Source organism: Heteronotia binoei, chromosome 10, assembly GCF_032191835.1.
Source record: "Heteronotia binoei isolate CCM8104 ecotype False Entrance Well chromosome 10, APGP_CSIRO_Hbin_v1, whole genome shotgun sequence".
In the NCBI taxonomy this organism is placed as follows: Eukaryota; Metazoa; Chordata; class Lepidosauria; order Squamata; family Gekkonidae; genus Heteronotia; species Heteronotia binoei.
Window position 1 is genome coordinate 5,214,130 of NC_083232.1, and position 17,195 is coordinate 5,231,324.

A 17,195-nucleotide genomic window follows, 5' to 3' on the forward strand; every position below is an offset into this window, starting at 1 on the left:
TAAGCTTAACATCTCTTAAAGTCTCTTCTGCAAAGCAAGGATGGGGAGGATTTGCAGGACGAAAGGCGCAAGGGGGAAACTGTGTCTCTCCCGTCTCCACCCGCCTCCCTCTGCAACACCCCCTTGGCTACTTTTCTGCACATGACTTCCCACATTTGCATTTGAAAACCTCCAAAGCTTATGTCACCTCTGCTATTACAAGTCTGGTGTTCATCCAAAGGTTGGTCATGGAGCAGTGTTGCCAATCCCCAGGTGGGGGCAGGGGATCCCCCAGTTTGGAGACCCTCCCCCCGCTTCAGGGTCATCAGAAAGCGGGGGGAGGGGAGGGAAATGTCTGCTGGGAACTCTGTTATTCCCTATGGAGATTTATTCCCATAGAAAATCATGGAGAATTGATCTGCGGGTATCTGGGGCTCTGGGGGGGGCTGTTTTTTGGGGTAGGGGCACCAAATTTTCAGTATAGCATCTAGTCCCTCTCCCCAAAATACCCCCCAAGTTTCAAAAAGATTGGACCAGGGGGTCCAATTCTATGAGCCCCAAAAGAAGGTGCCCCATCCTTCATTATTTCCTATGGAAGGAAGGCATTGAAAAGGTGTGCCGTCCCTTTAAATGTGAGGGCCAGAACTCCCTTTGGAGTTCAATTATGCTTCTCACAGCCTTGATCTTGGCTCCACCCCTAATGTCTCCTGGCTCCACCCCAAAGTCTCCTGGCTCCGCCCCCAAAGTCCCCAGATATTTCTTGAATTGGACTTGGCAACCCTATGGAGCACTGTCCATCATGACTGCAAATGGCATGTGAGTGCATGGATTAGAACAAAGCAGTAGACAAGTGCGCCTCTAAGACCAAGTAAGTTTTATTCCTCTCTCATGGATTGCTGCCTTGTCATGGCGAGAGGGCTTGCGCGGTTCAGTGAGGCTATGCCACTCAGGGCCACCCAAGATGGACAAGCCACAGCTGAGAACCCAGACTAAATGTGATCCACTGGAGAAGGAAATAGCAAACCACTCCAGTATCCTTGTCAAGAAAACCCCATGGACAGTAACAAAAGGCTAAAAGAAATGGCGCTGGAAGATGAGCCCCTCAGGTCAGAAGGTGCCCAATATGCTACTGGGGAAGGGTGTTCAAATAACCACAGAAAGAGTGAAGCGGCTGGGCCAAAGCCAAAAGGACGTTCAGCTGCGGCTGTGTCTGATGGTGAAAGAACAGTCCAATGATGCAAAGAACATCTGTGAGGTAGATGAAAATACTGGATTTATATCCTGCCCTCCACTGAAGAGTCTCAGAGCGGCTCACAATCTCCTTTACCTTCCTCCCCAACAACAGACACCCTGTGAGGTAGATGAAGATATTGGATTTATATCCCGCCCTCCACTCCGAAGAGTCTCAGAGCGGCTCACAATCTCCTTTACCTTCCTCCCCCACAACAGGCACCCTGTGAGGTAGATGAAGATATTGGATTTATATCCCGCCCTCCACTCCGAAGAGTCTCAGAGCGGCTCACAATCTCCTTTACCTTCCTCCCCCCCCCACAACAGACACCCTGTGAGGTGGGTGGGGCTGAGGGGGCTCTCACAGCAGCTGCCCTTTCAAGGACAACCTCTGCCAGAGCTATGGCCGATGCAAGGAACTGATCTACAATCTCTGGAGGTCAGCTGTAATCCTGGCAAATCTCCAGGTCCCAGATGGAGGTTGGCAGCCCTACTCCTTCTTGAGTCCCACTCCCCAGACCCCTAGGGTCCACCCCTTAATATCTCCAGGAATGTCTCTCTCTGGACTTGTCAACCTCAAGGTATCACACTGCTGGACTCTGCTGTTTTGCCCCATTTCTTCTCCCCCTACGCACTGAACTTGTGATTCTGTATTTTCATTCCATCACTCACACTAGAATTTCCCCTGGAGAATGAAGGCATTTTGGAACACAACTGGTGCCTCCACAAATCAGCCTTGTGCATTGTGTCTCAGACTTATTAGATTGGTTTTTTAATGTTATTAAGTTATTGTTAATGTTTTATATTGTTAAATTTAAAGGCTTTTATCCATTATTGTATGTTCCCATAAAATGTTGTTAGCCGCCCTGAGCCTGCCAAGGTGGGGAGGGCGGGATAGAAATAAAAATTTATTATTATTATTATTCAGACACACAAATTGCAGTTTCTGCCTGCTTTATTATCAGTGGACGGAAATCATAAAGGTAAGGTAAAATTTTATTTGTATCCCGCCCTCCCCACCTAGGCAGGCTCAGGGCAGCTAACAACATCTCATGCATATACAATAATCAATTTAAAACTTTAAATTTAACAATAAGACTTAAATTAACATCGTTTAATAACCAGTTAATGTATTTAAAATTCGTAATTTAAATTAATCTAAATTAATCTGGCAGCAATGGTGGCATTCTGACGCTAGTTTCTACCAATTTGATTAGTTCCATGTTGACATAGGTCCTTGGACAGGACCGTGTTGGCAGATCCTTAATTAACAACAGTTCAGCAGTCGATATATGCTTGTTTAAAGAGGATAGTCTTGCAGGCCCTGCGGAACTGATCAAGGTTCCGCAGGGCCCGCACCTCCTCAGGAAGCTGATTCCATAGGGCGGGGGCTGCGATTGAAAAGGCCCGTGCTCGGGTATTCTGAAGCTTGAACTCTTTTGGCCCAGGGATAGTCATTTTATTTTTTCCGGCTGTCCTCAGTGCCCTCTGGGGTTCATATGGGGAGAGACGGCCCCTTAGGTAGGCCGGTCCTCGGCCATATAGGGCTTTAATCGGCCATGTAGGGCTTTAAATCATGAGCATCGTATAAACGGCATGTGCCCAGAGTGAAAAAGCACATCTAGAAAACCAAGGGGCGATTGGAGACGTGACATTTAGAACTTGATATTGTTATGAAATATAAAGGAATATGAGGAAACGAAATGGGAAATGTCCAAACATCTGTAGAGATTATATCCAACCCAGAGAAACTCAGCAAGGTTTTTTTTTTATTCAATGGAGATTTAGACCTAGACCTCTAAGTTAAAAAAACACACAAAACTAGTCCGGAGGTGGCCAAACTGTGGCTCAGGAGCCAAATGTGGCTCTTTCATACATACGGTGTGGCTCTTAAAGCACCCACTACTCCATTGGCTGACTTGAAGAAGGCATTGCAGTCTTTAAATGACTTCTCCAACCCAAGCCAGCCACTGGCTTGGATAATGTATTTAAAAGTTAAAGTTGCTTTCTTTCCACCTCTCTCTCTCTCCCTTCTCTCCCCATCTATTTGTCTTCCTTCCTCCTTCCCTCCCTCCCTCCCTGCCGTGTAGCTCTCAAACATCTGTCGTTCATGTCTTGCAGCTTTCAGAGCCAGTTTGGTGTAGTGGTTAAGTGTGTAGACTCTTATCTGGGAGAACCAGGTTTGATTTCCCACTCCTCCACTTGCAGCTGCTGGAATGGCCTTGGGTCAGCCATAGCTCCAATAGAGAGCCAGTTTGGTGTAGTGGTTAAGTGCATGGACTCTTATCTGGGAGAACCAGGTTTGATTTCCCACTCCTCCACTTGCAGCTGCTGGAATGGCCTTGGGTCAGCCATGGCTCTAATAGAGAGCCAGTTTGGTGTAGTGGTTAAGTGCATGGACTCTTACCTGGGAGAACCGGGTTTGATTCCCCCCTCCTCCACTTGCAGCTGCTGGAATGGCCTTGGGTCAGCCATGGCTCTAATAGAGAGCCAGTTTGGTGTAGTGGTTAAGTGCATGGACTCTTATCTGAGAGGACCAGGTTTGATTCCCCACTCCTCCACTTGCAGCTGCTGGAATGGCCTTGGGTCAGCCATAGCTCTAATAGAGAGCCAGTTGGGTGTAGTAGTTAAGTGCGTGGACTCTTACCTGGGAGAACCGGGTTTGATTCCCCCCTCCTCCACTTGCACCTGCTGGAATGGCCTTGGGTCAGCCATGGCTCTTGTAGGAGTTGTCCTTGAAAAGACAGCTGCTGTAAGAGTGCTCTCAACCCCACCGATTTCACACGGTGTCTGTTGTGGGGGCGGAATGTAAAAGGAGATTGTAAGCTGCTCTGAAATTCAGAGTGAAGGGTGGGATATAAATCCAATATCTTCTTCTTCCTCCTCTTCTTCTTCCTTTTCTTCCTCTTCTTCCTCTTCTTCCTCTTCTTCTTCCTCTTCTTCTTCTTCTTCTTCTTCTTCTTCTTCTTCTTCTTCTTCTTCTTCTTCTTCTTCTTCTTCTTCTTCTTCTTCTTCTTTCTGATGTTTATTCTATGTTGCTCTTAAATTAAGCAAGTTTGACCACCCCTGCCTTAGTCCAGGGGATTTTTGGTAAGGCTAAGCAGAATACAAAAATGTAAAAACTCTGAGGTGTGAATCCACATACACGCCAGTCTGGTAGCTGCCACCAGCCCCTTTAGACTACGCAAACAGCCAGAAGCCATCCGTAGACCATACAAGAAAGTCACTTCCACGAAGCAGACTACCTGCAGAGTGAGTTTCCACAACAGAATTAACTAGGTAGGTGTGCAATTAGGCCTGGGTACTAGAACTAGACTGAAGCCGCCTGAAGAACAAAACCCCTCCAAAATATAATTTGCAAAAAATTATTAAACTGTGCAAGATTAGTTCAAGAAGAAACATTAGCAGTGAGAAATAAAAAAAATAACAAAACTAAATTCAAAAGACGAACTGACGGTTGGTTGAAAATTACCAGATGTTGGCTTTTTTGGCAGAGAAAGCCCAGCAGGAACTAATTTGCATATTAAGCCACACACCCCTGACATCACCATTGTTTTGCGCGGGGCTTTTTGCGGAAAAAGCCCAGCAGGGATCATTTGCATATTAGATCACACCCCCTGATGTCACCATTGTTTCACACAGGGCCTTTTTGTAGAAAAATCCCAGCAGGAACTCATTCGGATATTAGGCCACACCCCTGGAACTGCATTCTTGTGCGTTCCTGCTCAAAAAAAGCCCTGTTTTCATTTGAATAGTTTTGTACACGGTTTATTAAGGTGAACAGACAAGCCCCTCTGCACAGTGGTTATTCCATTAATAAATTAATGATGTAAGCCTGTTGCTAGGGTTACGCCCTGGGAGGGGCATCGAAATCAGACGAAATGGTAGCGTCGTCTGCAGCATAACCCTCCCATTTCTAACAGGCGTAAACCATAAGTGTTAACGAAATGGAATCTCTAGATCTCTACCTTCAAGGTCTGCCCGACAACGCGCTGCACTCCATTGGTTCTAAAAGGTGCTGCTGAAGGTATTTATTGCTCCACACAAGGTGTACATCCCTTTCTGGACCACGCAGTCCTTAATCAGGTCCAAGCCAAGCCCAAGCCCTTGAAACAATGGCATGAAGCGGGGGTCATTTCGTAGAAAAAGAGGTGCCAGTGCGTATTAGCACAACTCATTCGCATAACACATTTGCATATGCCTCACAACTCTGACATCACGGGAAGGTGTACTAAATAGGGTTGCCAATTCCAGGCTGAGAAACACCTGGCGATTTTGTGGGTGGAGCCTGAAGAGGGCGGGGTTTAGAAAGGGGAGGGACTTCAACGGGCGTAACGCCATAGGCCCCACCTTCCAATGAGGCCATTTCCTCCAGGCAAACTGGTCTCTGTCACCTGGAGATCAGTTGTAACCCCAGGAGATCCCTAGCTACCGCCTGGGAGTTGCCAATCCTGGTGCTAAATCTCAGCATCTCCCTTAAAATGCTTCTTGAATATTAATTGTCATTAAAAAAAATCTTACTCCCGTCCAGTATTCCCTCTAAGCTGAGTGAGGGTGAGTTAGCTCGCAGTTTTGTAGACTCCAGCTCACACGGTTTTGCCTCAGCTCAGGTAAATTGACCCCAGAGCACAATATGAACATACGAACATATGAAGCTGCCTTATACTGAATCAGACCTTTGGTCCATCAAAGTCAGTATTTGAGAAGACAATTTGAGAAGCGGCTCTCCAGGGTCTCAAGCTGAGGTTTTTCACACCTATTTGCCTGGACCCTTTTTTGGAGATGCCGGGGATTGAACCTGGGACCTTCTGCTTCCCAAGCAGATGCTCTACCACTGAGCCACCGTCCCTCCCCTAATAATTTATGCGGCGGCTCACAACATTAATGACAGCAGCTCACAACGTAGAATGTTTGCTCACAAGACTCTGCAGCTTAGAGGGAACATTTTAAATTGCTTTCCCCTAGGTGGCATGATGAAGATTTCCATCCATCTGCTTTATATGTTTTGGTTATTTCCCCATTTTTTTTTGGGGGGGGGGGAATATTAGACTACTTATCAAATCTTTAAGAGTTCAGCAAAATTCTCACCGGGGGGGGGGGGGGGGCGTTGAACGATGAAGCCCAAAAGCAAGTATTTTGTGAGGGGGGTAGGAAAGAAAGAGGACAATAAAATGACGAGGTTCTGGAGCTCTGCTCCTGTGAACTCTTGCCCAAAATAAGGCCTCGCATCAAGTTTGGCTCCGTCTTGTCATGGCATGGGTCAAGAGGGAAGACCGATCACACCCACGCCACTTCTGGCTGGGAGTGAATTGAGCTCCTATGGTGTATTGGCACACTCCTTCTCCCAGCCAACAGTGCCCTACCCCTGGTAGCATCCTCTTTGTCCCACTTGCCCTGTGCTGATCATCTCTAGTAACAAGCCAGCTCATGCGCCATCCGGTTGTTACAACTGCAATGCGTTCTCTTCCTGGGCTGTGAACTGGCAGAGACTGACCAAGAGAGAGATCTTGGGGTCGTGGTAGAGAACTCACTGAAAATGTCAAGACAGTGTGCGTTTGCAATAAAAAAAGGCCAATGCCATGCTGGGTATTATTAGGAAGGGAATTAAAAACAGATCAGCCAGTATACAGATGCCCCTGTCTAAATTGATGGTGTGGTCTTATTTGGAGTACTGTGTATAGTTCTGGTCACCGCACCTCAAAAAAGGATATTATAGCACTGGAAAAAGTGCAGAAAAGGGCAACAAGAATGATTAAAGGTTTGGGACACTTTCCCTATGAAGAAAGGTTAAAACGCTTGGGGCTCTTTAGCTTGGAGAAACGTCGACTGCGGGGTGACATGATAGAGGGTTACAAGATTATGCATGGGATGGAGAAAGTAGAGAAAGAAGTCCTTTTCTCCCTTTCTCACAATACAAGAACTCGTGGGCATTCAATGAAATTGCTGAGCAGTCGGGTTAAAACGGATAAAAGGAAGTCCTTCTTCATCCAAAGGGTGATTAACATGTGGAATTCACTGCCACAGGAGGTGGTGGCGGCGGCTACAAGCATAGCCAGCTTCAATAGGGGATTTGATGAAAATATGGGGCAGAGGTCCATCAGTGGCTATTAGCCACAGTATGTGTGTGTGTGTGTATATATATATATATATATATACATATGTATGTGTGTGTGTGTGTGTGTATACACACATATATTGGCCACTGTGTGACACAGAGTGTTGGACTGGATGGGCCGTTGGCCTGAACCAACATGGCTTCTCTTGTGTTCTTATGTTCCCTGTTCCATGGCCTGCCATTCCAGCAAATGACCCCCAAGCCCCCCTCCATTTCTCTAGGGATGAAACTGATCTCTTGGTAGCATGCGACCAGCCACACGCCCCTCCCCCCTCCAAGAGACAGACATATTTTGACGCAGCTCCAGGCTCTGTCCCTTATATCCCCAAGCCCTTGTCCTATTTCGATGCTAATTCAGAACAATGCCATAAGCGGCCGCTCCAAAATAGCAGGGCCAAATGTCTTCTCCTTTTATAGCAACGGCCCTATTGTGCGATGTGGTATGTGTGATGGTGGGGGGGGGAGGGCCAAAGAAACGAACATGTGACGTTCAGGAGCTGAGAGGTGAATAAAGACCTTGTTGAGAGAGGAACATCTTGGGCGCTGCTTGATCTTCCTGAGCTGCTGCCATCTCCTTCGCTGCCACCGAGCAAAATGGCACCCAAGAAGCCCGAACCCAAAAAAGCAGAACCCAAGAAGGAAGAGCCCAAGCCAGCCCCCAAGCCGGCTCCCCCACCAGAGCCAGAACCTCGCAAGGAAGTTGAATTTAACCCAGCTAACATCAAGGTAAGCATATTTGGGGAGGATATTTTTTTGGGGGGGGCATCCTACAGGAAAGATCTGGGAGGGAAGGCAGCATGGTATAGCCCTATCTTGGTCTGACCTTGGAAGTTAAGTAGGGTCAAGACTTGGATGGGAGACCATCAAGGAAGACTCCGCAGAGGAAGGCGAAGGCACAACCACTTTTGCTTCTCACTTGACTTGAAAACCCCTCACTGGAGACTCCCATAAGTCTGGGATGGGAGACCACCAAGGAAGACTCTGTAGAGGAAGGCAGCGGAAAACCATCTTCTCTTCTCAGTTGCCTTTAAAGCCTCTTGCTGGGTAACCAAAAAAGTTTGGGAAAAGAGGGGGGGAATCCCATATATGTGGAATTATCACATTTCTTTCTATCTATCTATCTATCTATCTATCTATCTATCTATCTATCTATCTATCTATCTATCTATCTATCTATCTATCTATCTATCTATCATCTATCTATCTATCTATCTATCTATCTATCTATCTATCTATCTATCTATCTATCTATCATCTATCTCATATATGTGGAATTATCATTTTTTGAAAAATCTTTAAGCAAATCATAAATATTTAAAACTTTGCATCACGATATATCAATCTTTGGTTGCAAACAGAAGTGCCTTCCCTAGTTTACAAAAGCCAGTGCAGTTATAAGTAACCTAAAATGCATGCAAACCAAACCATGCATTTTATGAGATTTATAATTCTACCTGGTCATAGGAAAGATGCTTTCAAGTACGTTATACTTGAGCCCGCTTGTGGGATAGGGCGAGGTATAAATTGGAAAAAAAAATAAATTAATTATCCCCACGTGCACAAGTACAATTTTATTTAAAAGGTTTTATTTATAGTATGGGAAGGTAGCCCGACGTGTAATCAACCATTAATATGTTTTGGTGAACAGTTATTCATATTTATAATTTGATTAAAGTTTTTGGATTCCAGCATTTTTGACAGTGATCATTCGGTATATATTTCTTTCTTTATTGCTCCCCCTCCCCTCCCCAAACTGTTTTGTTATCTAGTCTGTTCTGGGTTGAATTCTTTGTATCCCCCCCCCCCTTTCCTGCTTGTTCTATCTCCTTGCTGAGGTTGCTGTAAGTCAGTTGTGATGAGCCGACCGCTCTGGCTGGGATTGTGCCCATGGAAAGCAGACGTTGTCTGTTGGGCACACGGCGAAATTCTGCATGGGCAAACTGATGGGTACTTCTTAACATGGGTAGAGTTACCAACTCTGGGTTTGGATTTCCTGCAGATTTGAGGGTGGAAGCTTGGGCGAGTGAAATTCAGGGAGAGGAAGGGCCTTGGTGATATATAATGCCACCTTCCAAAGCAGCCACATTCTCCCGGAGAAGTGGGATAAGTGTTTTAAATCAATAAATAATCAGGGATTTATGCAATCTGGGAGACTAATTGTAACTCCGGGAGATCTCCATCACCCACCTGGAGGCTGGCACCCCTAAAAGCGGGGAAATGTTACATAAGGATGATGATACTGTACAGCAGCGGTTCTCTGGCTCGGTGCTGTGCCTTAGCTAAATGTTCAAAGGGGCAAGCTTACTTGAACCAATTTTGAGAACTTGATGTATCTCAAGTCAACTCAATGGTGACTTAGGAGCAACAGCCTTGAGTTTTCTGCATTCGTTTTTCTCTCCCTGTGCGCAGATTTCTTTTTCAGGGATACGGTTTCCCCTTTCCTCGCTTGCTGTAAGGATATTCAAATAAATCTAAAGAATGGGAAAGGCAGCCCGTTTAATGGAATATACGGGAATAAATTGCAGGAGTTTTGAGTGATGACATTCGTAACGAAATCGGCAAGCAATTGCCGATGAACGACGGCTATCATAAGAACATAAGAGAAGCCATGTTGGTTCAAGCCAATGGCCCATCCAGTCCAACACCCTGTATCACACAGTGGCCAAATATATATATGGCAGTGAATTCCACATGTTAATCACCCTTTGGGTGAATAAGGACTTCCTTTTATCCGTTTTAACCTGGCTGCTCAGCAATTTCATTGAATGCCCACGAGTTCTTGTATTGTGAGAAAGGGAGAAAAGGACTTCTTTCTCTACTTTCTCCATCCCATGCATCGTCTTGCAAACCTCTATCATGTCACCCTGCAGTCGACTTTTCTCCAAGCTAAAGAGCCCCAAGCGTTATAACCTTTCTTCATAGGGAAAGTATTCCAAACCTTTAATCATTCTAGTTGCCCTTTTCTGCACTTTTTCCAATGCTATAATATCCTTTTTGAGGTGCGGCGACCAGAACTGCACACAGTACTCCAAATGAGACCGCACCATCGATTTATACAGGGGCATTATGATACTGGCTGATTTGTTTTCAGTTCCTTTCCTAATAATTCCCAGCATGGCGTTGGCCTTTTCTTATTGCAATCGCACACTGTCTTGACATTTTCAGTGAGTTATCTACCACGACCCCAAGATCTCTCTCTTGGTCAGTCTCCGCCAGTTCACAACCCATCATTCTGAAGGGGAGAAATCAGTTTTGATAATGAACACCCACCTCACAGTGGGCGTCACTACTTGAGAGCGTTGTTCTTAACCATATGAGTTAGCGATTCCTCCTCCTCCTCCTCCTCCACTGACTGGTTTTTGTGTGGGGTTGCATTCAGGGCTTTTTTTGTAGCATATTAGGCCACACACCCCTGATGTAGCCAATCCTCCTGGAGCTCACAGTAGGCCCTGTAAGAAGGGCCCTGTCAGCCCTTGGAGGATTGGCTACATCAGGGAGGCGTGGCCTAATATGCAAAGGATTTTCCGCTGAGTTCCACGGGAATTCCATACACCCCTGATGTAGCCAATCCTCCTGGAGCTTACAGTAGGCCCTGTACTAAGAGCCCTGTCAGCTCTTGGAGGATTGGCTGCATCAGGGAGGCGTGGCCTAATATGCAAAGGATTTCCCGCTGAGTTCCACAGGTGTTCCATACACCCCTGATGTAGCCAATCCTCCTGGAGCTTACAGTAGGCCCTGTACTAAGAGCCCTGTCAGCTCTTGGAGGATTGGCTGCATCAGGGAGGCGTGGCCTAATATGCAAAGGATTTCCCGCTGAGTTCCACAGGCGTTCCATACATCCCTGATGTAGCCAATCCTCCTGGAGCTCACAGTAGGCCCTGTACGAAGAGCCCTGTAAATTCTTGGAGGATTGGCTGCATCAAGGGTGAGTGGTCCTATATGCAAAGGAGTTCCTGCTTTAAAAAAAAGCCCTCCTTGTAATACATCTGTCTGCTATCCAATTAACTATCTCTTCAGCTGAGCACAAAACTCATCTGGCTGGTTACTTGTTTAAGTGCTGCACCTTCATAAAACAGACACACACAAAAATGACACCTGGAGTTCTCACTTTCTGATCTACAAGGAAGTGCATTTGCCTAGAACAGGGGTAGAGACCAGTAGCTCTCCAGTTGTTGTTTTTTTGCATACAACTCCCATCAGCCCCAGCCAGCATGGCCAATGACCGGGGGATCCCCTGCCCCCACCTGGGGATTGGCAACCCTACCTGTTAGCTCCAGGAGGATTGGCTTAGGGCTGCCAATCCCCAGGTGGGGGCAGGGGATCCCCCGGTTTAGAGGTTCTCCCCCCACTTCAAGGTCGTCAGAAAGCGGCGGGAGGGGTGGGAAATGTCTGCTGGGAACTCTATTATTCCCTAAGGAGATTTATTCCCATAGACAATCATAGAGAATTGATCCGCGGGTATCTGGGGCTCTGTGGGGGGCTGTTTTTGGGGGTAGAGGCACCACATTTTTAGTATAGCATCCAGTGTCTCTTCCCAAAATACCCCCCAAGTTTCAAAAAGATTGGACCAGGGGGTCCAATTCTATGAGACCCAAAGGAAGGTGTCCCTATCCTTCATTATTTCCTATGGAAGGAAGGAATTGAAAAGGTGTGCCGTCCCTTTAAATGTGAGGGCCAGAACTCCCTTGGAGTTCAATGATGCTTGTCACAACCTTGATCTTGGCTCCACCCCTAATGTCTCCTGGCTCCACCCCCAAACTCTCCTGGCTCCATCCCCAAAGTCCCCAGATATTTCTTGAATTGGACTTGGCAACCCTCGATTGGCTACATCAGGGGTGTGGCCTAATAGGCAAAGGCGTTTGCCTCCAAAGAAGAAGCAAAAAGCCCCGCCGACGCTGCTTCGTTTCCAAGATCCAACAAGATCCAGCTAACCTGGGCTATCCAGGTCAGGGCTTGAGGCAGAGTACAGACAAGGAAAAACATTGAGAACCAATCAACCCTTCTGGACTGGTCCAAAGGTCCCTTTAATCCAGAAAGCTGTTTGCAAAAGGATGCATACTTCTGAGAAGCCCACCAGCGGGGCATCCGAGTCTGTCTACGACTCATACTGAGAGGCAGACGGCCTCCGCTGCCAACAGGAAAAACTCCCTGCCATCCTTCTCTAAGTTAGTGACAGCCCTTCAAAGACTTCAAGAGAACAATCCTGTTCCCCCCCTTCCACCTCCTCGACTCCAGACTAAACATTCCCAAGTCCCTCAGCTTTTTTTCATAGGGCTTCTTGGCCTCCAAGCCCCTGATCATCCTTGTCGCTCCCCTTTGCACCCGCACCATTCTGTCCACATCTTTCTTAAGAGCATAAGAGAAGCCATGTTGGATCAGGCCAATGGCCCATCCAGTCCAACGCTCTGTGTCACATAAGAACATAAGAGAAGCCCTGTTGGATCAGGCCAGTGGCCCATCCAGTCCAACACTCTGTGTCACATAAGAGAAGCCATGTTGGATCAGGCCAATGGCCCATCCAGTCCAACGCTCTGTGTCACATAAGAACATAAGAGAAGCCATGTTGGATCAGGCCAATGGCCCATCCAGTCCAACACTCTGTGTCACATAAGAACATAAGAGAAGCCCTGGTGGATCAGGCCAGTGGCCCATCCAGTCCAACACTCTGTGTCACATAAGAGAAGCCATGTTGGATCAGGCCAATGGCCCATCCAGTCCAACGCTCTGTGTCACATAAGAACATAAGAGAAGCCATGTTAGATCAGGCCAATGGCCCATACAGTCCAACACTCTATGTCACATAAGAACATAAGAGAAGCCATGTTGGATCAGGCCAATGGCCCATCCAGTCCAACACTCTATCACACAGTGGCCAAAAAACCCAGGTGCTATCAGGAGGTCCATCAGTGGGGCCAGGACACTAGAAGTCCTCCCACTGTTGCCCCCCTCCAGCACAAGAAGACAGAGCATCACTGCCTCAGACATAAGAATATAAGAGAAGCCATGCTGGATCAGGCCAATGGCCCATCCAGTCCAACACTCTGTGTCACACAGTGGTCAAAAAACCCAGATGCCATCAGGTGGTCCATCAGTGGGGCCAGGACACTAGAAGCCCTCCCACTGTTGCCCCTTCCAAGCACCAAGAATACAGAGCATCACTTGCCCCAGACATAAGAATGTAAGAGAAGCCATGTTGGATCAGGCCAATGGCCCATCCAGTCCATCACTCTGTGTAACATAAGATCTTAAGAGAAGCCATGTTGGATCAGGCCAATGGCCCATCCAGTCCAACACTCTGTGTCACATAAGAACTTAAGAGAAGCCATGTTGGATCAGGCCAATGGCCCATCCAGTCCAAAACTCTGTGTCACATAAGAACATAAGAGAAGCCATGTTGGATCAGGCCAATGGCCTATCCAGCCCAGCACTCTGTGTCACACAGGGGCCAAAAAAACCAGGTGCCATCAGGAGGTCCATCAGTGGGGCCAGGGCACTAGAAGTCCTCACACTGTTGTCCCTCCCAAGCACCAAGAATACAGAGCATCACCGCCCCAGACACAAGAACATACATAAGAGAAGCCATGTTGGATCAGGCCAATGGCCCATTCAGTCCAACACTCTGTGTCACACAGTGGCCAATATGTGTGTGTATGTATACACACACACACATACAAATATATACATTCACACACAGATATATATATTCTTGAAGTGAGGCTTCCAGAACGTCACACAATACTCCAGGTGTGGCCTGACCAATGCAGTGTACAGCGGAACTAGGACATCTGGTGATCTGGTTGTTATGCTTCTGTAGATAAGGCAGGGCAAGGGTCACCATCAGGAAGCAGAGCCATGGGCCAACCGGAAGCAACAGGGAAGACTTTGCAAGTCCATTCTTTCACAGTAGGGTTGCCAATCCCCAGGTGGGGGCAGGGGATCCTCCTGTTTGGAGGCCCTCCCCCCGCTTCAGGATCATCAGAAAGTGAGGGGAGGGGAGGGAAATATCTGCTGGGAACTCTATTATTCCCTATGGAGACGGATTCCCATAGGAAAGAATGGAGAATTGATCCGTGGGTATCTGAAGCTCTTGGGGGGGGACCTGCTTTTTGAGGTAGAGGTACCAACTTTTCTGTATAGCATCCAGTGCCTCTCCCCAAACTACCCTCCAAGTTTCAAAAAGATTGGACCAGAGGGTCCAATTCTATGAGCCCCCAAAGAAGGTGCCCCTATCCTTCATTATTTCCTATGGAAGGAAGGCATTTAAAAATGTGTGCGGTCCCTTTAAATGTGATGGCCAGAACTCCCGTTGGAGTTCAATGATGCTTGTCAGAGCCTTGATCTTGGCTCCACCCCTAATGTCTCCTGGCTCCACCCCTAATGTCTCCTGGCTCCACTCCTAATGTCTCCTGGCTCCACCCCCAAAGTCTCCTGGCTCCACCCCCAAAGTCCCCAGATATTTCTTGAACTGGACTTGGCACGCCTACTTCACAGCTATCATTGCTGCCATGTGTGCGACCTCTGCCTCCTATCCAGAAGCCCTGGGGGCATCCTTAATCACAGTCCCACAAGTCACATGCAGCTAGTAGAGCGTCCTGAAGTTGTGCATGAAAAAACAAGAGTTGAAGCCATTCTGTTATAAATGGGTGGGTTGCTGCACTGTGTTTGGAGATAGATCTAGGCGGCAGCCGTGTTGGTCTGAAGCAGTAGAACAAAGTAGGAGTCCATTTGCACCTTTAAGATCAACAAAGTTTGATTCAGAATGTAAGCTTTCATGTGTGCATGCACACTTCTTCAGCCGAGGAATGAGGTACAGTGAGCAGAACTACATATAGCTAGTGGGCAGCGGTTAAGAATGCAAAGTGATACCGAGTTAGAATCCAATGGCAAGAGAGTGAAATGAGCGCATTGAAAGAACATTTGATCTGGATAGCATTCGCGTGGGAAACCAATGAAACAGTAAATGTCAGAATAGGAGAATAAGAACATAAGAGAAGCCATGTTGGATCAGGCCAATGGCCCATCCAGTCCAACACTCTGTGTCACATAAGAACGTAAGAGAAGCCCTGTTGGATCAGGCCAGTGGCCCATCCAGTCCAACACTCTGTGTCACATAAGAACATAAGAGAAGCCATGTTGGATCAGGCCAATGGCCCATCCATTCCAACACTCTGTGTCACATAAGAACATAAGAGAAGCCATGTTGGATCAGGCCAATGGCCCATCCAGTCCAAAACTCTGTGTCACGCAGTGGCAAAAAATTTTATATATACACACACACACTGTGGCTAATAGCCACTGATGGACCTCTGCTCCATATTTTTATCTAAACCCCTCTTGAAGGTGGCCATGCTTGTGGCCGCCACCACCTCCTGTGGCAGTGAATTCCACATGTTAATCACCCTTTGGGTGAAGAAGTACCGGTACTTCCATTAAATGTTGTCTGCTCATTGCTCTCTTGCTTGCAAGCCTGGGTTTAAACGAGGACATGTCTTTCCCAGAGGTGTTCCTGCCCACCTAAACTACTTTTGAACATGTAACACACCTTACAAACATCATTCTAGTTTGCCGTTAGAAAAAAAGAATGCATTAAAATATAGTGGAAGATGGGTTTAGTATATGTAATGAGTAAACAGTCAATATCCCTTATTTGAGTATGCCAGTATAAAAAAAACACTATTCTGATACACTATTCTAAAAGAGAAATACACTGGAATACTGTGGATATATAGCTGTACTTGATGAGAATGGGTTTAGCATATGTAATGAGCAGGGGTGGAATTCTAGCAGGAGCTCATTTGCATATTAGGCCACACACCTCTGAGGTAGCCAATCCTCCAAGAGCTTACAAAAAAGAGTCTTGTAAAGCTCTTGGAGGATTGGCTACATCAGGGGTGTGTGGCCTAATATGCAAAGGAGCTCCTGCAGGAATTCCACCTCTGGTAATGAGATTAAAAAAACCAATATCCCTGTTCAGTCCTGGGGAGGTGTTTGTTCCAAGTTTCATAATAATTTGTAATTCAGCAATTTCCCTCGCCATTCAGCTACTTTGAGCTCACTCATTTGTCTGGGGAAGGAGAAAGGAGAGTGCTGTGGATATGCATAGAGTTGCCAGGTCCAGGTTAGGAAATACCTGGAGATTTGGGGGTTGGAGCCTGGGGAGGAACCTCAGTGGAATATGTCACCATAGAGTTCACACTCTGATGCAGCCATTTCCTCCAGAGTCCCCAAAAACCCCCAAGCCCTGCCTTCCTCAGGTTCCACCCCCAGGTCTTCAGGTATTTCCCAGACCAGAGATGGGAACCCCAAGTAATCCCTTCCATTCAAGTGCTACCTCCATGCTACCACACTGAGGAGTGTCGTTCTCTCTCCCACAATACCCCCAGTAGTATTATTTATGACCCCAGCAGGTGGCAAGGGAACCTTTTTCCAGTTGAGAATTAGATATTTACTTGGGATGTTTCCAACTAGAGTTTCTCCAGTAAAGGACACAAGGCAGTGTCACTTTAAAGGAGTCTCAGCTATGGTGTGAAAATTCTTTGGGGGTTTTGTGGTTGGCCAATGACCCCAGTTGGAGAAACAATGTCAAACTCGTGCATACGAAGCTATCTTCTACTCGGTCAGACCCCCTGATCTATCAAGAACAGTGCTGTCTATTCAGATTGGCAGAAGCTCTGCAGGATCTCAGGTGGCGGTTTTTTCACTCTACTTTTAGCTAGAGGTGCAATATGCCCCGGTGGGATCACATGTCAATACCAATATGTTTGCTCAAAGACACAAATATCAATTCCCTGTGTCCATTCCAGGCTGAGAAAATGGCACTAAGAAAGGTTTAAGCCCCGTCCACCTCATATTGACCTGTAGTCCCAGTCCA

General features: G+C 46.9%; 1 protein-coding gene across 1 annotated transcript in view; it reads left to right on the forward strand.

The window, feature by feature from the left end:
- The first annotated feature begins 7,817 nt into the window (after positions 1–7,817).
- Positions 7,818–17,195, forward strand: part of MYL3 (myosin light chain 3) — a 58,202-nt gene continuing 48,824 nt past the window's right edge. The window contains exon 1 of the mRNA XM_060247937.1: positions 7,818–8,050. Coding sequence (XP_060103920.1) covers positions 7,919–8,050 — 132 coding nt within the window. The 5' untranslated portion in view covers positions 7,818–7,918. The remainder of the gene's footprint in view (positions 8,051–17,195) is intronic.